The sequence below is a fragment of the Mixophyes fleayi genome, chromosome 1 (genome assembly GCF_038048845.1).
Source record: "Mixophyes fleayi isolate aMixFle1 chromosome 1, aMixFle1.hap1, whole genome shotgun sequence".
In the NCBI taxonomy this organism is placed as follows: Eukaryota; Metazoa; Chordata; class Amphibia; order Anura; family Limnodynastidae; genus Mixophyes; species Mixophyes fleayi.
Genome location: NC_134402.1, coordinates 421,219,563 through 421,244,813, shown reverse-complemented (window position 1 = coordinate 421,244,813; position 25,251 = coordinate 421,219,563). Strand labels below are relative to the sequence as shown.

General features: G+C 38.0%; 1 protein-coding gene across 2 annotated transcripts; it reads left to right on the top strand.

Annotated features, from left to right (window-relative positions):
- Positions 1 to 9,486: 9,486 nt before the first annotated feature.
- Positions 9,487 to 15,940, top strand: GPX8 (glutathione peroxidase 8 (putative)). Of its 2 annotated transcripts, XM_075183616.1 has the most exons (3): positions 9,487 to 9,719; positions 10,515 to 10,776; positions 13,139 to 15,940. In XM_075183616.1, the coding sequence occupies exons 1-3, from the start codon at positions 9,513 to 9,515 to the stop codon at positions 13,300 to 13,302; spliced, it is 633 nt and encodes a 210-aa protein (XP_075039717.1). In that variant the 5' UTR covers positions 9,487 to 9,512; the 3' UTR covers positions 13,303 to 15,940. The 2 variants fall into 2 exon arrangements, with proteins under 2 accessions (XP_075039717.1, XP_075039724.1); XM_075183623.1 differs by lacking the exon at positions 10,515 to 10,776 and having other exon boundaries at positions 13,139 to 13,306.
- Positions 15,941 to 25,251: the final 9,311 nt, after the last annotated feature.

Below are 25,251 nucleotides of genomic sequence, written 5' to 3'. Positions count from 1 at the left end.
AGCATTTTGATTTATATATTTAATACAAAAAAAATGTTTAAATCCTTATTATTATTAATGATTAGACTTTTAAAAGTTATTTATTGTTATAATTTAAACAGTTTTTATGTGTTTTAAGGTGACCTTTTAGTGATCAAACGATTGTGCATATACTGCAGTAGGTTGTGTGTATCTACAGCAAGTAACATTTAGGCAGTACATACTTATACCCAGATTCAAATGGAAACATATATTGAGATACATTTGGATTTGAATATGGACGGAACTACGCTGAAGTTCTGTGCTTTTTTTAAAATGCAAAAGTGCATATTACAACAGTCTTCAAACTATATGGTCAAATGTTATCACCAAATATCTAACAGAGAAAAAAGGCAGTTTTTAATTACACATATACATGTGACAAAAATATACAGCCACATTATCAGCGCACCTTACGGGGACTTCAATCACGGACTGCTGTGTTATTTCATTATTCACTTATTCTCGCTTTGGTTACAACAAACATGCCAAGAGGACGCCCTCGAGGACATCAATGTAGTGGTACCCTTACAGGTCGCCCAGAGCGCGCACATTAAAGATCTTACATTCAAGAATATTATTGTCACAATCAACGCATAACAAAAAAAACTGATACGCCAATTGTATTGGACATGACGTATTTGCCACAATACTACTCTTTGGATCAATTGGATATGCAATGTGTGAACTGCGGTGCCCTACACTTTTTGGTATATTAACGTCCATTTTTCAGACTGCTGTCACAATGGAAAGGTTTTGTTGCCCGATTTGGTTGTTCCATCATATTTAGCAAAACTGCCTATGACAAATACACTCAAATTATGTACTCATTATCTCCATAATATCCTCAGTTACAATTCAGTTTAATTTAAGCTGGTTACTGTTTCACTAGTAAATACGAAACAGGTACCAGTGCACAAGTTGATGAAATAGTTGTGTAGCTTGCTTATGTATAAATAAATGTATAACTTAGTATATTTGCAATATACAATAAATTGTTAGAATAATCAACATCAAATCATTCAACCACTGTGTGAATGATAATACCTCTCAATGTACATGTGGCTTGTTCACATATTCGGATATCACTGTCACGTGCCTTAGAAGGTCCACCCTGCTGTTCTTCCAGAGCTTCAAACAGTATCTGTAATTTAAATAATTAAGTTAACTTACTTTATATATGTATTTCATATTGAATTTCCCAAAAGTTTCAGGGTCAGATCTTAAATGACAAGTCATGTACAACAGCCTAGGTTACACACATTCAAAGATAATAAGCACATGACGGAGCTGGGGCCATTTCTAGGACCTAATTAGTCACTCTTCAACCCTGAAAAGCATACTAATACTCTACAACACACTCTCCAAATCCCAAATGTGAAAATCTCAGACATATTTATATGTTAGCGCTGATTAGAGCACATTCCTTATAGCAAAAGTGTCAGGTGACTACATTCCAGTAAATCTCATCGCCCCCCTGTTGGCACTGCACACACCTACTAGAATGTAGCTCAGGATAGGAGGAAATTACAATTGTGATAAGTATATCTTCAGTTTGTAAACACAAAACCACTTCCAGGTCTGCTTTAACCAGGGCCTGATTAAGGGTTCTGGCCGCCCTAGGCTAATACGGCCGCAGCGCCCCCCGCCCCCCCCCCTCCTCCGAATATATAGGTGTATAGGAACACTCCTGAATATGAATGTTCAGGTGTATTCTCCAGCATTCAAATTTAGACAGATTGTGCCATTGTCTCTTACCTGTCCTTGCTCTTCTCTCTTGCAACTTTGTTATCCTCTCGCTGGCTTCTGGAAAGTTGGCGTCCTTTTTTGAAAATGCAAAAATGTATTATAATGCAAACCCTGAATGATTAGGCCCTTTAGTTAAAACAAAACACTCCATTATGGCCAGCTAAAAGTACCCCATTGGACAGGCATATATAAGCAATATCTGAATATTTGTTGTCAATCAAATACAAACCTCTACCAGCCCCATCTCACTAATATTTAGTATTCTAGTGATTGCTGAGACCACCCATGTGACCACCACACAATCATGAGATTCTGCCCCCCAAAGCTGCTCTATTTTTTAAATACCCCCTGCAGCCATTTTCCTTAACCACAACCCCCCCCCCCCGCACAGCCATTTTCCTTAACCCCTGCTGCAGCCATTTTCTTTACCTCCCACCCTGCATCCATCCCCCTTGCAGCTATTTTCCTTACCTCCACTCTGCTAGCTAGCTACCCCCCCCCGTCACATCAAAACTCCCCCAGTCACATATATCAGCCCCCCTCCTCTGCCCTCCTTCATACATATCAACCTCTCTACCTCCCTGTAGATTTTCATGGCAGCCCCCCCTCCCACCCTATAGATTTGTATGACAGTCCCCCTCTCCCTCCCTATACATATGCATGACAGTCCCCCCTCTCCCTCCCTATAGATATGCAGGGCAGTTCCCCCCCCCTCCCTATAGATATGCAGGGCAGTTCCCCCTCCTCCCTATAGATATGCAGGGCAGTTCCCCCTTCACTTACCTGTAGTTGTGCCAGCGTCGCTCCTCTCCTCAGATCAGCAGATAGGAAGTGAAGACGTCCTGCTTCCTGTCTGCTGCACAGCAACAGGCAGCCTGGCAATTGGCTGTGTGTTGCTAACCACTGACCACCAATGCTTTTGATCGTCGAGCCCTCCACCCCCCCCGCGGCGATCCCCAGCGGCGACCCCCCCCCCCCTCCCCCACCCCCACCCCGAAAAAATGCAGCCTGGTCAGCCTAGTGGTTGATCAGGCCCTGGCTTTAACCCCTTCATGACCAAAGGTAAATTCCACCTTAATGGGCAGAATAATTTTTGGTAATTAAATGTATAGATTGATTATTTTGGAAGACTTAGGGCTTTCATTTGGAAGCATATTGAATTAAATATCCTTAAGATATTAGTAAAATACTGGCAAACTTCTCCGAAATTATTTTGATAGTTACTTTTACCTAATTAACATTTTACCCAGTAGCAAAAGATTAGACAAATGTTTTATCACATATATATATAATTATTGTTTATAAGTAAAGTACCACATATTTCACAGAGCTTTCTGCTGATCCATTAGTACCATCATCATCATCAACTATTTATATAGCGCCATAGTTCTGCAGCGCTGTACAGAGAACTCACTCACATCAGTCCCTGCCCCACTGGAGCTTACAGTCTAAATTCCCTAATATACGGTTATAGGGAGAGAGAGAGAGAAAGGCTAGGGTCAATTTGATAGCAGCAAATTAACCTACCTGTATGTTTTTGGAGTTTGGGAGGAAACTGGAGTACCCGGAGGAAACCCACGCAAACACGGGGAGAACATACAAACTCCACACAGATAAGGCCATGGTCGGGACTTGACCATTGCTGTGAGGCAGAAGTGCTAACCACTAAGCCATCATGTTGACAATCCCAGATTGTAGAGTCTTGGGCTGATTTTGTTGTTTTGTTTTTTAAAATTTTTTGGAGGCAATATAAGAGCTCTTCTGGGATAGGTTTCATGTGTAAATTAAGCGTACAATTAGGCTAATCTTAGTTATAGTTCTTGGAATAAGTGTACAACTTGTGAAAGGATTAGATTTTGGGGAAAGATTTAGGCTAATGTTTAAATCTAAGATTTATTTAAGAAAATTAAGATCCTAAAAGCATATGGCTTTTATAAAAGAGAAGTAATTTCTCCCTTGTACAGACTTTTCTGATTCAAGTTCCATTGGTAGCCCTGAAGAAATGGCCCTTGCTACAATTTGAACACATGTTGTCAGCGGTAGTATAGTGCTGACTTGTGTTTCTTTCCTTACTGGTATCATTGTTTTCAGGGTGTACCTGGGGGTGGAAAAATGTCAACTTCTGATGCAGACGCCTCCTGATGGATTTCTTAGGTAGGTCGTGGGAATCAGCATCATCTGATCTGGGTGGTGTAGAATCACAGTCAGGATTACTCGTACTGGATACATCTGTCAGGTCTGAAACATTGGCAGAAACTGTAAATCTATGCTATAATATGGGAGTATACACTGTAGTTCAAATACCTGTTGAAATAAGCTATCATGTTACTACAATAATGTAGCTTATAATACATAAGCATCGCTCTAAATAATGGCATATATGACACTTACATGGTAGTAATACAAATTTTTCTGGTGTCCGGCAAAGCTCATCAGAGGAACTCAGGGATAGTTCAGTGGATGAATGATTAGATGGGTGTTCTAGGTTTGGATCTTGACAATAGTGCCATCTTGTGGAGATTGGGCTACTAGCTACGTGAATCTGGTGTGCATGTCTTCTCAGTATGCTTCTTTTGAATCTGGAATAAGAAACCTTTCCAAACTCTGGTGTCTAAAAGTAAGATTAAATAAATTACTAGATAAGTATAATGCTAAACTAGAAATTAAATAGAAGACATGATCTGTGTCAAAACAGATAAAATATCTTTTTGTGATAAAGCAGATTATACCGACATTAGATTATACCCCTGAAGAAAGAATAAATAGGATTGGAAACAATTGCAAACTTGAAACATATAAGTAAATAGAAAATGCATGGTTGACTCAATCAATTAAAGACACTCATGTTTTCCTCTGAGTTCTAAATGCATTAAAACAAATCTAGAAATCTACTAATTAAAATGTTGGAATTGTTCTGGGAAAATGGGGATGCATGAGAGCCTTGGGTTAAACAGATGAAGGTCAGCATTTGCAAAGGCCTTTCCTGTAAGCGGTTTGCAAACCGACAAATTTTGAATACGGTTTGAAGTAGAGATGGTCGGCCTCGGTTCTCTTAGAACCGAGCCCACCCAAACCTCCGAGTACCAAGCCGAGTCGAGCCAGCTCGGTACTTTCACGAGCCCTCGGAATTGAAAACAAGGCAAAACCTCATAGTTACATTGTCGGATCTCACAAGTTTTGGATTCTGTAAGTACCGCCCTCCACGGTGATTCAGCGCCATTTCACAGAGAGACACAGAAGGGGTAGCACAGTTCTTGGCAGTCTCTAGTGCAGTTGGGCAGTGTGATAGCTAGAAAAGAAAGAGGAGAGGTAGCAGTGTTCTTCAAAGTCTCTAGTGACATTCTACTGAGTTATAGCTCACACAGAAAAAGGAGAGCTCCACTGCGCCATTGCTAATTGTCATTGTTGAAATACAAATAATAGGGCTGGCAGTCTTGCTCTAAATCTGCAGTCACATTGTATTGTGTTATATAACTCACACACAAACAGGAGAGCTCCATTGCTAATTGTCATTGCTGAAATAGAAAAAATAGGGCTGGCTGTGTGCTTCAAAATCTGCAGTCACATTGTACTATGCCAAAGCTCACCCAGAAATAGGAGAGGTGGCAGTGTTCAGTGCTGAAACAGAAATTCAAATAATAAGGCTGGCAGTGTTTTTAAAAGTCTACCATGACATTTTAGTGTGCCATAGCTCATACAGAAACAGGAGAGGTTGCAGTGTCCTTGTCACTCTCCAGTCTTCAGTCACATTGTTCTTGTCACTCTCTAGCCTCAGTCATGATTATACTAATCCCTCTACCTCATGTGCTAAAGCCTATGTTCAAGTGCATAGTGGTTTTAAGTCAAGGAAACAAAAATGTAAATAGAAACCTTTTTAAAGAAAAAAACACCTCTCTAATAAAGGTGAAAGTTTACTGGAAAAAAACATAAAATTGCCAACATGCCATTCTACCCAAAATATTATCAAGCATACCAGCATCAGCTAGCTCCCTTCTCTCCGCTAGATCTTAGCACCTGCAATCTACACTGTCATCATATTTACCATCATCAGTGTGTACATCATCCTCAAACAATACTACTTCATCCCTGCTGAAATCCACCATCACAGAAGTCTGTGTACTTTGATGTAATTGCCAGTAATGGTCTTCCACATGCAATTTGTAGTTCATTTTACTACAGAGCTGTCATGATTTTTGGGCAATTCTTTTAGACCAGACCAAATGTCAAAATGTTGTGCTGACTCATCTGCATCACCACTGGGTATCTTGGGAAAGCTAAGTTTTTCCTAGAAGCAGGTGCCAAAGAAACTGAAGGAGGAGACGTTTTTGTGTCATGTACCACTTGAGCTGTCACCTTGCTGACCAGGAGCTCATTGCATCTCTTGAGCTCTGGGTCAGTTGGAAAGAAAGAGAAGACATAGCTCTTAAACCTAGGATCAAGCACAGTTGCTAAAATGTAGTGATCCGATTTCAAGATGCTGACAATGGATCCTGGCGAAGTGAATAAAGTACTTAATCTACAAGTCCAACATAGTTAGCGGAATTGATTGTTTCATTTCCTCCTTCAATCTCTCTAGCTGCTTTTCAAAAAGTCTAATTAGGGGAATCACTTGACTCAAGCTAACAGTGTCTTCACTCTCTTCACAGGTGACTACTTCGAGTGGCTTAAGCACCTTGCACAACACTGAAAGTATTCTCCACTGGGCTGGACTAAAGTACATTCCCCCTCAAATTCTATTCTTCTTGCAGCTGCTGCATTCTCCTACATGCTATTGCAGAATGTTGAAAATGACCCGAAATATTTAGGGACACAGACAGCATCTCCTGCATGTTAATATCATTTTTTAAAAAGTTCTGTACCACCAAGTTAATTGTGTGAGCAAAACAGGGAATGTGATGGAATTCCCCGGTTGTAATGCTCTAACAATATTGGTGGCGTTATCAGAAATCACATATCCTCAGAAGAGTCCAAGCAGGATAAGCCATGTTGCAATGACATCTCTTAGTTTTTCAAACAGGTGAGGAATTACTTGTCTAGTAAAATGGTGTTGAGATGGAATTTGGTAATGGGGACAGAAGACCTCAATTAGCTGTCTTACTCCTGCTGCATTAATGGTGGATATTGGAAGCAGATCTAATACTAGTATAGTCACCATGGCACCTGTGATCCGCTGTGCGACTGGGTGGCAGCTGCCATACTTGCTTCCTCTTGCAAAGGATTGTTTAACAGTCAATTGTTGTAAACTACTAGTAGCCTTCTTATTTGTCTGCTTCTGGGTTGAAGATCCACCCCAAGCAGCAGGAGCAGCAGCAGTGGGCCTAACGCTCAAGGATTCTTCTGAGGAGTCCTGGATAGGGGAGGAGTCATCTCGCCTTAGCAACTTGGATGCAGGACTAACTCCGATCACTTGTGAGGATATTGATTATGAAGGTGTTGGGGGTGTAGATTGCAGGTGCTGGGACCTAGCTGAGAGAAAGGAGAAAGCTGATGCTGGACTGCTTGTTGTTATTTTTTAGCATAAGTTTCTGAATTTCCCAAGAGTTTTCCATGAACTCGCTTCAAATGGCTTAACATAGATGAGGTTCCTAGATGGTTAAGGTCCCTACCTCTACTGACTGTGGCTTTACAATGCTACAAATGGCTAGACAACTGTTGTTAGGATTTGGGTAAAAATAATTCCACACATAAGAGGTGGTTTTTTTTGGTCTGATGCCCAGGCATGACAATGGCCTTCTTCTTATCACTGGCAAGAACTGCTTCCACTGGTGCATGACTTGCCACAGTAGAGTTTATTAACAGCACTGTTTGCTTAGATGCCTTAAGCCCATTGTTAGATGGTTTTGAGGGGGCCCTAACAGACCAAGCACTTCAGCCATAAAAGTTGCACTCCTTGTCGCTGGAGCACTTGATTTGTTAAACTGTACATGTCCTTTACAATATCTTACATAAAGGTGGGTGGGAAGGCCCAAGGACATTTCCATCTTGCACCACTTTTCTTTTCTGCTACTGCTGTGTGGCAATGTTTCCTAGATGTGCTTTGAACTGCCGTGTGTTTGTGTAGTTGCTCTTTCGCTTAGCATCCAGCCAGCTCGATGCAGTCTTTGTCCGAAAGTGGATGAAAATAATATTGTGACCTGTGAGGTGTTCAAAATTGACTGTAAATTAGTGTTATTAAGGTTAATAATAATGTAGAAACAAAAAAAAGCAAAATTATGTGATTTTAGCATGTTTTAGCTATTTTTTCTAAAAAATACAGATCCAAAACCAATATATATATATATATATATATATATATATATGTATATATACATACACACACACACACACACACACACACACACATACACACACACACACACATTGTATTCACACTATACAGTATACATCATATATGGAAACCCCCATGTAGAAATCCTACCTTTGCCCCTGCCTCCAATATAACTAATCCTGCACCTGCATCAGATATGGCTCAAGGTCTATACTTAGCAGCAGATGTAGGTCAGAGTATTATACTTGGGAACAGAATGACCTCAACTTTGTGTACATGGCACCATGGTGCAGACTACCAGGTATAGTTTATCTTTGAATTCCTGACATTGGAGATGGCCAGGAGCTGGCTGGGCAGGGCCGCATCTGCTCCCTGGGCTGTTTCCAAAGTGGGCTACCTTGGGTTGGGTCACTGGACTAACTGCAATTTATTTTCCTGTAAAATGATCCCAATAGGCTGCTGAGCCGATTCTTGAACCCCAGGCTAAAATTTTCCAGCCAAACCTGGCAGCTGCTATGCAGGCATATTAGGTCAACTCTGGTTTAGTGAACATGTGGCAAGAGCTCAGGATCCAAGAGGCACTGGGGGGAAACTTGCAGGTATGGTCAGCAACGCACCAATGCATCTTCCATCCACTGCAGTAAAAAGAGGTGGGCTCTGTGCAAGGGGATCTCTATAATATATTATCTGTAAAGCACCTTGTAATATGTAGATGCTATATGAATAACTATCAATAAATAACTGTCAATAAATAAATTTAGATGGCAATGTGGTATGTGCACTATGACAAACATTGGGGAAAGTGAAAATGCAACGAGTCATTGAGCCAGTAGAGGGTCCCATCCTGATTTCTGCCCTAGGGCCCAATCAGGCCATGAAAAGACACAATGGGCATAATTCATTAAGGAGAAGCAAGAAAAGGAGTAAATTTGCTCCTGGACAAAACCATGTTACAATGCAAGGGGCATCATTTAGTTTATTATTTTTCACATAAGGAAAATACTGGCTGCTTTTTAGTGTAGCACACAAATACTTGATAGCTTTATTTGTACACTGAAATGTAAAGTTGATCTAGGATATGCCCTACCCCAACTATAAATCTGTCCCCACATTTTAAATTTAGTCCCCCCCCCTCCAATGCGACATGGTTTTGCCCATTACTTTTTCACTTTCCTTAATGAATCAGGCTGATATATATATATATATATATATATATATATATATATATATATATATTTATAAAATTTTATAAAAAGTAACACCAATGATCAAAATGACTGGACTTATGTATAGTAATAGTGTATTGTGTTGTTCCTAAACAACACAAATGGTACGCTAAATATCTGGCTGGGGGGCAAATTGTCCTCTGTGTTTTCCAGTGGGCTGAGAAAGCGTCTGGTTTCCAGTTACAGTCTCTCTGCTCCTCCCCAAACTACATTCCTGGGACTTGCTGAAACTTCCCTGCAAAATCTCCAAAATGGAGACTCTGCCACCTCCTTACCCCTTAAAATGTTCTTCCCCAAAGGCTAAAGTATTCATTGTTTTCTTCTCCATGATTCTATGTACAACACTACTGTTTATTTTACAGTTAAAGCTTTTTAAGCCCAAAGTGAAAGACTTTTACTCGTATGAAGTGAAGGATTCCGTGGGGAGAACAGTTTCACTGAGCAAATACAGAGGCAAAGTAAGTACATATTCAATGCATGCATCTCGGGCTGGCTTTACTTACTGGACTTAACAATATATAACATTGTCAATGAACAGATTGCCATTAAGTATTTAAATGCAAACTCTTTGCAACACATAGCACATATAAGGGAATATTGAGCTGTTTATAGTGTGACAAGATCACACAAGCAGGGTATCCGTGTCAATATATATGTGTGTGTGTGTGTGTGTGTGTATATGTATATGTATATATATATATATATATATATATATATATATATATATATATATATATATATATATATTGTACTGTGTATGCATGAATACATGAATATATAGAGTGAGCGGAGTTAGTAATCTGTTAATGTGCAACATTACAGAAAGTGCTAAAGCCACATTAAGGTAAATAATAGCTGTATCAGGACTGTTTATTTGGGGATATATTTAGCACACGCAGGATAAAGTTGTTTCTTGGACCATTGATACAATCTATGTGGATTTTATGGTTAAATACCATAGCCAGGCCATGGACAGACATGTGAGAATCCTATTTGTCAAAAATGGATCCCAATTGTAAAGCGCTACGGAATTTGCTGGCGCTACATAAATAAATGTTGATGACGATGATGATGGATGAAATATGGCATATCTCATAGAAGTGAGATGTATGCATTTGTAAAGTGCTACAGAATATGCTGGCCTTTTATAAATAAATGTTAATAATAATAATAATAATAATAATAATAATATACAATTATTGCAGTGCCACAGTGTCATCACAAAGAGTTTTCTGGTCTCTATTCTCCTGCAGGCATCTCTGGTTGTAAACGTGGCGAGTGAATGTCAGCACACAGATGTAAACTACAGAGCACTGCAGGAACTGCACAGGGATTTTGGGCCGTCCCACTTCACTGTCCTCGCTTTCCCCTGCAATCAGTTTGGAGAGGGAGAGCCAAATACAAACCGTGAGATACAAAAATTTGTTAGCGGAAACTACGGAGTAACGTTCCCAGTATTCAGCAAAATAAAAATTCTAGGTTCTGAAGCGGAACCTGCGTTCCGTTTCCTTGTGGGTAAGTGTACTTGTGATATTCAAGTTTTTTCCCGCCCTTCTGTATTTCTCTTACATATGGTTTATCTTTCTGGCTTCCTTCCTTCTGTGTTTTTCATCAAAGATGCTCAAAGTTGCTTATGTTCATTGCCCTTGGATATGACATAAAACAGCTTTGAATTTCAGTGGAATCCAATGCACAGAGCAGAGCTGAGTAATGCCCAAGGACAACCAGATGAAAAACTTTGCCTAATATATATTAAACCCTTGATGAAAACCACAGAAGGAAACCAGGAAGATAGCAATGTATTTATTAAAAGTTACAGCAGGATATGTACAAACCAAAACATCAAAGTTGTTTAAAAATCGTTGATAGAACATTCTATTAAATAAGCCACTATGCCTATCTACAATGTAAGTACTCATGAGTAGGTCCCTCTCTCCTAGTGTTTGCTTTTTACGTAATTATTTAATTTGTATTTATATCATTTTGTCACATTTGTAGGTATGTTTTTTTTTAATTTTGTAGCATATTGTAACCCCATGCGCTGTGGAACCCTTGTGGTGACTTATAAATGTAAGATAATAATATATAATGCTATGTGTACTTTTCAGATATTCTAAGCTGCTAAACTTGAGAAATGAAATTAAAAATACTGGTTTCAAAATCAGTGTTAACTATTGAAAACAAACTTGAATACATCTTGTCACAATTAGTAGGAAAACATGGGAAGAATATACAGATGTGTCTCTTTGAGACAAACAGTGTGTTTAAGTCGCATGGTGATTCGATTGATTGCTCTGTACACACTTCACCCCTTCACACTACAAGTGCAATAGAATGGTGGGTGCACTATTGTGGTACAATCTGACACATCTATAGTGCTTAGTAGGTTTGCACCATCTGCATAAGGGCATATATCAATATAAATAGGTTGTCTGTCCAGATGTTCTGTGAAAAGTAGATCAATAGTTTGCATCTGTTCCTAAGTTTATTTGGGTTATTTTTTAACATACTTTGCAATTTAAACCAACTTAGCCAAAATCTAAAAATCACAGAAGAAAGGCTTGTGCATAGGGGTCTATTTAACAGAGCTATTCACTTATATTTTTTTTATTTAACAAATAACTAACCCTGGAGAAATCAGAGATTCCTAGTTACTGGACCTTAAAACCGTCCCTATAGACCTCTATGGAGACAGAAACTGTATCTCAGGATGGCATTAGCTGACCTGGTCAATGGGGTCTATTACCGCAGGGGAGGGTTCGCTGGGTCCCCTGTTGGGTTAAGTCACTAGTGCATGCGTGGACGCTAGCCAGGCATGCGCAATAGTTTTTCCTCCTGGCGCTGATGATGACCATTGCCAAGGAAGGGGTTTTCACTGGGGGCTCGCAGCCTCGCATAGTAAAAAGCAGAGGTACTTCATTATATATCACATTATGCAGCAATATATAATGATAATTTATTAATCTGTAGTGTTAAGAATACAATATTAATCTGTGATGCAGCTTCACAGAGTGAGCTAAATATCAATAACAAAACAAAAAACTGCGCTGAATACCGGCAACACTGGGCTCCCAATAATACAAACGTGAGGTTGTAAATGAAACATATCAAAATGTATTGTTATAAAACATAAATAAAATTGTATAAATACATCATATATTATTACACTAAATACTTTATACTTTGTATCAAGCCTAATAGGTAAACACAGATATAAATAACACTTACTAAAGACAACTCAGATCGTTATTAATACATGAATCAATGAGACAGTCTGTGGATACTAAATAATTGTGCCAGTTCCGTTTATTCTCCTTTAGAAGGTAATAAGCTAAAGGTCTTAGTGACAGGTGGCTGTCACCAAGAAACAATGTGTGGTCCATATAGATTAAAAGATAATTATAGTGTTGATTAGGTCTTTGTAATCACTCAAGGGGGTATATTTACTAAACTGTGGGTTTGAAAAAGTGACATACACCAACCATTGTGAGGTGAGACCTTTCAATGTAAAAGTGTGACATTACTTCCCAGTAATTTATGGTACTACATTACTAAACAGTCAAGAAAGTTCTGTAATCTTCTAATCATGTCAAATATCAATCCTTCATTTGTAAATGAACTCCAAGCAGAGTCTACAGAAGTCTGCAAATGTTAAAGTTTGGTATGTAATAGTATATGGTGAAAGGTATTCTTCCATCCTTCCTTGGTTACCCATATGGGACCAACCTACTATTGCGTTTAAAGATGTGTGCCCATTTTCTGTTATTAGTCTTTTTACAATTTGCTTGTTTTGCTTTTGAGCAAAATTAATAAATAATAGAAAAAAAATATTTCTATAAATTCATAACCATTTTCTTATTTATTTTATTTTGTTTAGATTCAACAAAAAAAGAGCCAAAATGGAACTTTTGGAAATATTTGGTTAACCCGCAAGGTCAAGTGGTGAAAATTTGGAAACCTGAGGAACACATTGCGAATATAAAGAATGAAGTGGTGACTATTGTCAGAGAAATTATCAAGAAGAGAAAAGAAGATCTTTGAAGTTATAAGCCGCTTCTCAGGCTGGACTGCTTACAGCAGGAGAAGCTTTGGGTTTATTCTTTTTACTGTGCTCTTGGTGTTTTGTAACTGGTTTTTTTTTTATTTTTATTTTTGATCTCCTACATAAAGAACTGTTCAGTCCAAACAAAGGTATTTATTTAGAATGTGAAAATGTCTCTTTCATTAACCATTAACTAACTATAAAAGTACTTGCCAACCTTAGCAAACTCCTTTGTCAAGAGATCCTGGACGGGAGGTCAGTTGTCTAGTGCATGCGGGAGGGGGGAATCTCATCATTTTGGTCCACACACACAGCTAACAGCATAATCGTGAATTGTGTCATCTAGGCCCCCTTCCTGTCCACTTTACTAGAAAGTGGGCAGGATGTGGGAGGATATACTGTATGTGAGTCTCCCAGACATGCTGGGAGAGTAGGCAAGTATGGTTATAAAGGGTTTTTTTAATCGTGTGCTGTAACTTATCACAACCAATCAGATATCAACTTCCATTAGACTCCACTACACTGCTTAAGAGTAATAGGTCTCTGGCTGCTATAGGTAACAGCACATTGATGTTTGCACCATGTTACAAAGAACTCTATTGCAGTGGTACCCAAACCCAGTCCTCAGAGACCCCCAACAGTGCATGTTTTCTATATCTCTTTGCTGGAGCACAGGTGTATTCATTACTGACTGACACATTTTGAAAGATCCACAGGTGACCTGGAAAACCTGCACTGTTAGGGGTCCTTGAGTACTGGGTTTGGGAAAGACTGCTCTACTGACTCTATTTATCAAAGTGAAAAAATCCATATGACTGTCAAAACTGGATGTTGTCTCTGGAGATAGGGCTTCTCCCTGTCTATCTAACCCCCGCCGATTGTGAGATTTGCTGGGGTTTTCCAGCGATAACTTCCCCATACAAAGAATGTACTGCCACAACCCTTCTTCTGGGTATAGCAGAAAATAATGAATTAAAAAAATATTTATTAATTAAATAAAGCATTTTTTTAAATTTAATATTTTTTTTACAATTTTTTTATCTATATTTTTAATGTACAAGTGGAACTGAAAGCCCAAATCTGGTCTCTCAGTTCCCCTGTGCATACATAACCCTGCTAGCTGGGTCACACATGCACATAGCCCTGGAGACTGCCCTGGCGATTTTTTTATTAGTAAGTTATGGCAGTAGGAGGTTTTATATCACTGCTATAACTGGCAATAGGAAATCTTCCCTAACGCTAGTTTTTAATAAAATGTCCAATTTATGAGCCAAAAAAAGTCTATTACTCTGGAGCAGCCTCACACAACCTGTGGTTCTCCAGCTGTTGTGGAACTAGAAGTGCCAGCAGCGCTTGTTTGGAATCACAGCCTATCTCTGTCCCACAGTGCGACTACATAGATTGCATAATTAATTATCAAGATATTTCCCTTTTAATAAGTTTTAAACGTTACACATGAGACATTTGGTAACTTTTGTTACTACACTGCCAAAGAAGAAATTAAAGTAACAAAAAATTAATATGTTGCTACTTTTCTGGAGGAAGCTCCACCTGACAACATAAGGACCCTTTAAACTAAGATGCAGTGCTAAGCTTCCACAGGACCCGCACCTTACAAGCAGACCAGCCATAGAACTTTTTCATGTCTGTGCACTGCTGCTTTTGAAAGATTCTGGAAAATGATATATTTTTAAAATTATGTGTTTTTCTGATTTGTCTGTGCTGAGTAAACCAGGGGTATTTCAGTGTTTGGTTTTATTTTACCTTGGAAAAGGAAGTAGTATAGCAGTTTATATGAACAAATGTGAATGTGCATAGAAATAAGAATCTTTACACCATGCCCATATGTATTACTGTCCATGTAACAAACTCTTCCCTTTAATAAATGTTGGTTATAAAGATTAGGACAATGGGGTCCAGGCGCCTCTTCCTGTTGATCGGGCTGGAGTGAGTGCATTATATGTAGAAGGGGATCTCGGATACCTCTGTGGGGGAGGTGGGTGTTCAGTGGGGGTGTTACCCTGTGTAAGAGGCGGCTATGTTTGGACTGTAACACAAACACTAAATTTTTTTCAAATTATTAGTTTTTATATTACTTGTAATATATAATTGATTTGTAAAATTTTGATTCATTTATGACTGTTTTCTTTTTTCTTTTAATTGTCTTATGTTACAGTGTGTTTTATTTCCTCAACTACCCTCCAGCGGGCACGTGCAAAATGCTAGGGCTATACAATGTACCCAGTACAAAATGTTCTGCTACCAAAATTTTCACTTAATCACTATTGCAGTTACTTGTGCAGAATTAATAAATTATTTAAAAAAAAAACAATCAATGGGGGAGATTTAATTGGCTGTGCACATTGTCTGCTATTACGGTATGGAATCAGCTGAGATTTCAGCCTCAAAATTGGCGTGATGTGTCTCCGTGGACCATTCTGGAGACACATTGCACTGAATTGGATCTCCCCCCAGGTAAATAAAAGGATCCGGCTCTATATTTGCCGTTAATACCAGGTTTGATTCTTTACCAATGTGCTTATGTTACACAGAGACATATTTATTAGTGTGCTCCTCAGGGTTGTCAGCCCTTGAAAATTTTCTTTACAAACAATTTAATAAAATATGTGGTGACAATCGACTTGATTTACTGACACTGTAAAATGCTATGTGAACTTTAGTGCTGTCAGACGTTGTCATACGTTTACTGATCTGTAATGTTTGTTACCGACTCAGGAAAATATGCCTCATGTTTTAGTGACAGACTGGTTCCTTTACTATTTTTTTTGCTAATAATTGGTAGAGAGATTGTCACAATGACTGGTACATTAAGAACTGCTGCAACACAAGTCCTTCACTTCATCCCTCCTTTGGGATGTCATCAATCTAATGGCATAAGGGGGTCATAGAGTCTAAATACAGCTCTGTCTATAGTGTGTCCACAGTGAGAGCAGAGAGTATTAACTAGAGATGCTCAGGCTCGGTTCCCCGAGAGCCGAACATACCTAACTTAGCATATCTGAATACCGAGCCGGCGTACTTTCGCGCTTTTTCTGAATTTTAAACGAGACAAAACGTCATTGTTACGTCATCGGATCTCGCGAGTTTTGGATTCTATAAGTACCGCCCTCCACGGCGATCCAGTGCCATTTTACAGGAGAGACACAGAAGGGGAAGCACAGTCTGTAGAGCACTTGGGCAGCAATATAGGTAGAATAGAAAGAGGAGGGGGTAGCAGTGTTTTTCAAAATCTACAGTGACATTCAGGAGAGCTCCATTGCTAATTGTCATTGCTGAAATAGAATTAATAGGGCAGGCTTGGTCTTCTAAATCTGCAGTCCCATAATGTACAGTGTTATATAGGTAACACACAAAGAGGAGAGCTTTATTGCTAATTGTCATTGCTGAAATACAAATATTAGGGCTGGAAGTCTTTTCTTCTGAATATGCAGTCAAAGTGTACGGTGTTATCAAAATGGATTCACAGCAGTACACAGAAGAGCAGGAGCACCAAGCAGCTGCTGCCACCAGTCATGATTATAGTAATGTCATCTGGTAAAGCCTATGTAAAAGTGCATAGGGTTTTTAAGTCGGGGAAACAAAAATGTAAAAAAACACCTTTTACCTTGATCAAGAAAAAAAGACCTGTAATCCAGGCAAAGTTATCTGCAGAAAAAAATAAAATTGGCAAAATGTCATTCTACACACACAGTGGCAAAGAAAGAATGAGGCCTTTGCCTTTCTTTATGAGTGCGAGTTCTGCAACTATCACTGAGGCATCTTCTAATAAGGTCAGTCGTGACCAAGCAAGACCTTGTCATTTGGACTTCAAAAGTGGTGTCCAAATACTTTTACGTGTAGAAGCTGAGCAGGAAGAGAACAGTAAGGCAGTAGAGGAAAATGTATGTTCAGATTTAGAAATGACACAAATCCCTGGATTTGACTTGGTCTGATAAATGCACGCATCCCGGGGTGGTCAGTGCTCGTCGCCATATATTAGCTGTAGAATTACCACAGTTATCCAAGGAACAGGTGGAGCGATCAAATGAACCATAACTGATTTCATGATCCAAGGACAATTCCATCTTGTACCACCTTTCTTTACTGACACTGCTGTGTGGCAATGTTTCCTATATGTGGTAGGAACTGCCGTGTGTTTGAGTCATTGCTCTGTCGCTTAGCATCCAGCCAGGTCGCTGCAGTATTTGTCCAAAAGTGTATGAAAATAATATTGTGACCTGTGAGGTGGTCAAAATTGACTGCAAATGACTTGAAATTAGTGTTATTGAGGTTAATAATAATGTGGAAACAAAAAAAGAGCAACATTTTGTGATTTTAGCATATTTTATGAATTTTTCTAAAAAATACAAATCCAAAACCAAATCACACGAGGGCGGTTTTGCCAAAACCAAAACCAAAACATGAAGCTAATCCAGATCCAAAACCAAAACCAGTTCACGAGGGTCAGTGAGCATCTCTAGTATTAACCTGGTAATAACTCATTTCTCAGCACTGCCACTCTCTCAGTTGCATTTGAATTTGTATGCAATTGGTATAGAGAAGTGATTTATAGCTATGTTAAGTACAATAGTTTGACCTCTGTTGTAAGTATAATGAACAAAATGAAGAGACTGTAGATGGCTTGCCACTAATAGGTAAGAATGTATTCATATTTGTATTACAGATACAAGAGTGCTTAAAATTATGATAAAAATATACCAATATGTATCCCTGACAGAAGTCACATTTTGCTAATCTAGCACTGCAACCAGATGTGTCCTGGATGAATAGTCAACTAGGTTGTAACATTTTGCAAAAACACTATATGATGGGAATCAATTAAAACAACTCTTACATCAAAAAAATTAATTAATTAACTTTAAATTGTACACAATGATAAAGTGATCAATGATTAAAAGAACTCAGATTAGTAACTTGAAACTGACCAATAGACTATAAAGCTGATTCACTGACAAAATGAGCTTCCAGACAAAAAGTGTGAAGAACCCCTATGGTCGAGTTCTTTATATAGTATATTAAATCTTTAGGGTTTAAATGGTTATTTTATTTTAGTGCATCTGAATTTTTTTTGACCCTGCAGTTGTGCTCCTGAAACATGTATAAATTTAGTTAAATGGAATTATAAAAATAAAAGTACTCATAAATGTCAATGGCCACTTGGAAAGTAGGAAGTACTATCTGGGTACAGCCTTAATTAGAAGCACAGATGGAGAAATGTAAAACAGGGACTAGTGAGGTGAAACTAAAGTAAAAGGTTTTCTTTTAAAGGGCACTATAACCATTTTTCATTTACATCCCCAACCTCTGTTAGCATGATTTGCAAATTATGATTATATTTATGCAATCTTCTGAATAAACAACTTGTATCAAGTGACTTATAGAAGATACTAGTCAGCAGTCCGACGACTTCTCTCTATTTCTTAGTCAGTACAACAGGTCCTGACAGGCAGCCAAGACAGCACTGTAATCCTAATAGTTTGCGCACTTATGTACATTTGCCTGGGGTAGGTTCACCAACGCCAAAGGCAATTTAATATTGACAAGAAACAAAGTAGTCATTGTATAACTGATCACTATTGAAAACTGTGCTCCCTGTTCACATATTAATGTGCTTTAGAACCCAACATGCTAGGAATACAGCATGGATTTTATTGTACATTATGATATGAGAAGTAGAGCATACCAATGGATTAATAATTTAAATGACTGTTCTTTTTTCATCTGGTTTATATGCTCTTTGATTGGAGTCAAATGCACAAAAATGAATAACTGTAGTTTGACAGACAATATAAAATTGATGGCAGTTTTTAACAATGATTTGCAAACCATCTGATAATTAATGGCCAAATAAAAAAACTTGATTTTAATGGTCTTATTGAATAAATGTTGTAGAGCACTATGGCCCAGATGAGTAATATTTTCCAAGTAAAAAGCAATTAAATAAATGGATTCATATACAGTATGTATGTTTAATTATACGTTTATAGTATATAAGCATATGTAAGTATGGTAAGCAGATGCATATTATAAATTAATTTGGTTATTGATTTTCATTGGGGAGAATATAAAGTACATTAAATGTAATATGATTGTATGATGTCATCACTGCATTAAAAAAAACCTGTTGGCACTATTGCTACAACTGTCCATTTGTTTAGTCAATTACTGAAAGCTTTGTAGATGAAAACATACCTAAGAAAAAAAAATACACAAAGTATTTTTTTCCAGTTAAACTAATTTCACACTGTAACCATATTTACTTTCATTCAGCTTATATAAAATATACTCATCAGGTATGCTAATCCCACAAGGAGGCCACCACATGGTTATCATGGCCTCTGCCGAAATAGAACAATATCTTTCTACAGATTTTTAACAGACCTTTCAATATAGTTGTCTAGAGTGGGGGGCTGTAAGTCATCCTCTCTCCCACAAACTTTCCTTTGTCACCCATCAACATATCACCAGACGACTTGACATGTGCTGATGTGGTAGTGTACGTAGTAGCTGATAGCTATATCACAGCTAACTAACAATACACTGCCTAATCACCACATATAATTATACTAACTTTAGTCTGTGTTTCCTGGGTTGTCTGTGATGATATTATAAAGTGCTTGAACACTCACAGATACAACACGCATGAAGCACTGACTAAAGAAGTAGAGTGTTGCACCCAAATACCAAGTACATGTTTTAGTTTAATTCTATAGACATTTGCATGTCTTTACACATTTGTCAATATAATGTACTAGTTGTAAAGTGTATAAACAGCAAAACAGTTCAAACAATTATTTTAATATATATATATATATATATATATATATATATATATATATATATATATAATAGTGTTATAAAAACATAATTTACATAAACTGTTTTGATATTTACACAAATACGATTATAAGAATAATCTGAGCCAGCAGAAACAGGCAGACTATATTTATATGACACCAATAAAAGCTTCAACTTTTATTGTATCTCATTAACAAAATAGCAATCTGATAGCATAAAGGTGAGCCAGATAAAACCCAGCAGCTGCCAAACATGTTTCATACCATACTTTGTATTTGTTTGGGGATGGACAAATGTGATATTTATACACTACATTAAATTAACCACCTTGAATTAGGATACATTTTAGGTGATTGAAAATGCAAGTTTAATTACAGGAAAAACTAAACATGTTTTGAAGATAATAAAATGTACCTAAGTTATATTTGTGGTTATACTTTTGCATTGTGGCTGAATAATAAAATAACATTATTCTAAGTCTGTCAAGTAAAAAGTGTATCTATGATACAAGATAGGCTAATAATGAATTCCTTATTAAGAAACGCCCAGTTCTGCAGATGAATGTGCATGCAGAAAGGGGGCAGATGCAAGTTAACCGGTGTATTTTAGTTAGCAACCAGCTAACATTACACTGCCTTCCTTCCGCACACAGTTGAGAATGAAGAAATCTTGATTGTAAAGTAATTGATGTATTTTCTCTGTTGCAGGTGGCAGAGTATTAGTCACTGCTGGTTAGTATAGCAAGCAGCCAGCTAAAATACACTGCCTTTCTGAAGCAGATATATTGTCACCTGATTCACTTTGAAGACACATTATTTTTTCATGAAAGATAATTAAAAAAAAAAAAAGTTGATCTATTAGTAAGCCATACAGTTTGAAGGTTAGCTAAGCAATTCCATGATGAATATGCTGTATATGATGTCTTTTGACTACATTCCACAAGATGTGCAGTTACTCTTCAAAGGAAGCTTGCAGATGTAAAAGTGTGGAGTGCATCTAGCAACTGTCAGTCACCAGCTCACAACAGCCAGCTAGTAATGCACTGCCTCACTGGTCCATCTTATTCTGTTCTAGAACTTCATATATACTTGTTCACAAAGTGCAAATGTTATCAGGGTTATTGCATTACTTGCATAGCATTTTCAAAGAAGTGATACCGCATTTCCCTTCACCCAAATATGTATAATTTATGTATATGCATATTCTACAAATTACAGTCCAGTAGAAGTACAGTGCACGCAGAAAATATATAACATTCTATAAAAAACAACAAATCAAAGTGCCTACAAAGAAGACTAATTGCAAGCATCTATCTTGATATATCATCACATTTCTTGCTTAGTTGCTGCTTTAGCACCCACCCACAATATACAGGAGCAACAACAACGATAAATGTAAGAAAAGTTATATGTGCAATTGTTTGCTCCTTGTCCAAAACTTTTATAGTAAGAAAACTATAAATCTATCATATTATATTTAGAAAGTATAACTTATATAAGTAATAAATATTTGAAGCTACCTTGCTTACTTTCTGTAAACTAGATTTCCTGCTCTTTCTCATATTTCTTCCAAGAGTTTTCATAATACTTTCCTAAGAGAAACATAGTAACATTTGTTATGACAAAGCTTGTCCTCGTTATTTAAATATTGATTTAACAATAATAATAAAACAGATCACTGTAAGTTGTACACTTACCCACATTACATTCTCGTCCGTTTTAATTTTAGGGAATGACAGTCTTTCCAATTTCCATTCCATATTTTGTTTCTCAGGAGCCTTTTTTGAAGTCGTCTGCTTGTCTAAGCTGTATCTACCTTCTCTTTGTCTCTAAACCTACTACGATGCTCCCAAGGGTACTATTCTTCTATATAAAGGTAGAGAACGAGCGGCTGATGTAGCGGGAATCACCTGTCCTGCAATATGATTGGTTGACGAGTTCGGAGCATGAGGAGGAAAGGTTGGATTAGTGACGTCAGGAAAGGGAATCCCTCTACTCTGTCTGTGTTGTGGTGCACATCTCTAACTGAGGCTAAGGGGGGCGGCTGCTGCAGCGGGAAAACTCCCCTTCTTTCATCTGATTGGCTGGCCACTGCCAGGGATGTCACTGCCAGGGATTCCCTTCTCAGAAGGTGATTTGTATACATTAACATGCCTCCAGCATTGTGACGTCACAATGAGAAGCTGCTGTTATAGAACGTGATTCTTTACCTGGTGTTACCTGCGGGGATCGGGCTCCCTGTCACAGGCGCCTTCACCAGCGCCAGACTGGAAGTGATGGTGGCAGCTGATAGCGGGAGCTGCGGCCAATAGGCGGGTGAAAGAAGCGGGCATCGGGTCCCATAGTTACCCAAACTTACCCACCAGGAGTAAAACCAGTTTGCACAGCGGGAAAGAAATATGTTATATTGCTTAAGGGGATTTGTGGTACTGGGATCGTGAGATTATCGGTGACCGTTGTGTTTATTTCAGATTCCATTGACAAAACAATAAAAAAAAATTGATAGTTTCATGACTAGACTGATTTTAGTTAAACGGTATGACTTTGCTTTGGTAGCAATTTTAAATAAATAGTCTTTTGTTACACTAAGTTTGATTTTTTTTGATTTTTTATTAAAAGAGTAATGTACATTTTTCTTGATTTTGCTTATGAGTATTTTCACGCAAATAGTCTACCGTTAGATAATGATCCCCTACTGTATATGTAGAGCTTTTAAGTCACAGAGGATTTCTATGATCATATAAAGGTACAAATGGGTAGGATAAGTGATTTTATAAAGGATACAGATCTCCAGGGTGATTTTTAATATCCATAAACATGTACAGTAACTGGACATTATGCATTATATTGCACAAGTTTTTCTGGTGAACACTGATAAAAGTGATGACTAGAACTCACCATTTCTACAGATATTGTTCAGAAGGCCATATACATTACATTATGCATCATATATTATTATTATAGTTATTATCACATTCTGATGGTGTCAGGGCCATCTTAACAACATTATGGGCCCCCGGGCAAAGAAGTGCACAGAGGCCCCTAGATATAGATATAGATAGAGATATATAGATGTATACAGATATAGATATAGATATATAGAGATAAAGATAGATAGATAGATGTACTTGCTCAGTGACCCTTGAAGCTTTTTTTTGCAGGTTTTTTTCTTTTGCAGGATTATTTATTCTCATTAAGGGCCGTGCCTATGGGGCCCCCTTGCCCGTGGGGCCCCCGGGCAGCTGCCCATCGTGCCCAATGGAAAAGATGGCCCTGTATGGTGTAAGGGCATGGTTAAGTGACAAGAGATATGTATGATGTCATCGGAGCAGACGATGGGGTAAATGTACTGGGGCGGTTTTGAAACCGCCCCATATTGCTTGCAGGTTTTACCTCCAAACCGCAGGATTTACTATCCAGTGAAGTAGAGGGTGAAAGCTGAAACCGACGGTGATTTGTGGCGGTTTGAAAAGTCCCAAACTGCAGGCGGTTTAGGCAAAACTGCCAGAAAAAAAGATTTTTTCCAGAATGGACAGATAGTTCAAACTGCCTGCGACTTCTGATTGGCTATCTGGCCATTCAGAAGATAAGAGGAGACACAAAACACTTATTAATTATGAGGACAATCATTTATTGATTAATTATCAAGTTATTACTTATCTTATGGGGAAAAAATATTGTATAAATATAATAGGGATGCAACATTAATGTATGATTATATTACTTTAATTATATTAAGAGGATTTTTCCAGCGGTTTGTCAAACTGCAGCTTGATGAATTTGACGCTTTGTATTCTTACCATGTAAAAAAATCGGATGGCGATTTCTAATGTGGCGCTTTGTAAAACTTTGATTTTCTGATGGGTTTTTCATTGGCTTGACCTTGTGGGGCATATTCAATTTACGGCGGGATCGCCGATAATCCCGCGCTCCAAAAATAATACCGTTATTACGGTAATCCTGCACGGGAAAACCGTTAATACGGTAATTTACTCGCTGGATTTGAGCTGCGAGCTGAAATCCAGCGAGATATTTTTGGAGCGCAGGATTTTCGGTGATCCCGCCGTCAATTGAATCTGCCCCTTAGTATGTCTGGCGGTTTAAAAAACGCCCAAAAAATGTAGAAAAAAAACGTTAGTTTCACAATACCACACTAGTAAATTTACCCAAAGTCTGGAAAGAATCACAAAATATGAAAGTGTGCCGTTACAGAGGAAGTTTACACAACCCATTATTTGATCATACCCTGCACAGAGGAATAAAACTAAGTCTAATATATACATTTACCTTGTGCTAGGCACAGTTAGGAACATTTTTGAAGTTACAGCTCTTTTAAAAAACCCACAATGTTCTTCCAAGTTATTAAACCATTGACTTTTATGCAATTTCTATTATCATTTAAGTATAAAGTTCCAACATATATCAGCACAACGCTGTACAATAAAATAGACAAGCACAGATTGGTAACAATAGACACATATATTAAAACAGAACGTGAGAGGAACTTGCTCACTAGCATTAACAATCTAAAGGAAATGTATTCTGGGAAAAAGGTCGCGATTGCAGTTACATTTATTGAAATTAAATTTCTTGACATCTACAAAATATTTTATTTAGAAAAAATGTACAATACAATGAATATTTAGAATTTTTTATGCAGAGAACATTACTACACCTTGGTAACATTGCTCACTAAAATCAGTTTCTGTATATGTCAAAATTGAGTTAGGCGTTCATGGAAATGGGTGGTATGCATCAGAAATGCAGGTGCATTGATCTCTATGGCAAAAGCAGGGAACTGTATTGTCAACTGTTATATCAAACGCCGATAACCCATCCAAATTACAACATGTTACCTTCACTCAATGCCATCCATGTTCTATGTGAAAACTATCAGGAATAAAGCAGAGGAGGTTCTCACATGGCACAAAGATATCTAACAATGAGACACACTTGATGTACTGTAACATAATTTCCGATGGTATAATTACAGCCTGCTCACACATTTGTAATGGGTGAAAAATGCAGCGAAGGATATGGGGTGGAATTCAATTCATGGCGAGGTCCCATAAGAGCCTTGCGTGATGTGTGGCTACGCACGCTTCCGGATATTGTGGTACCCCGAGCATC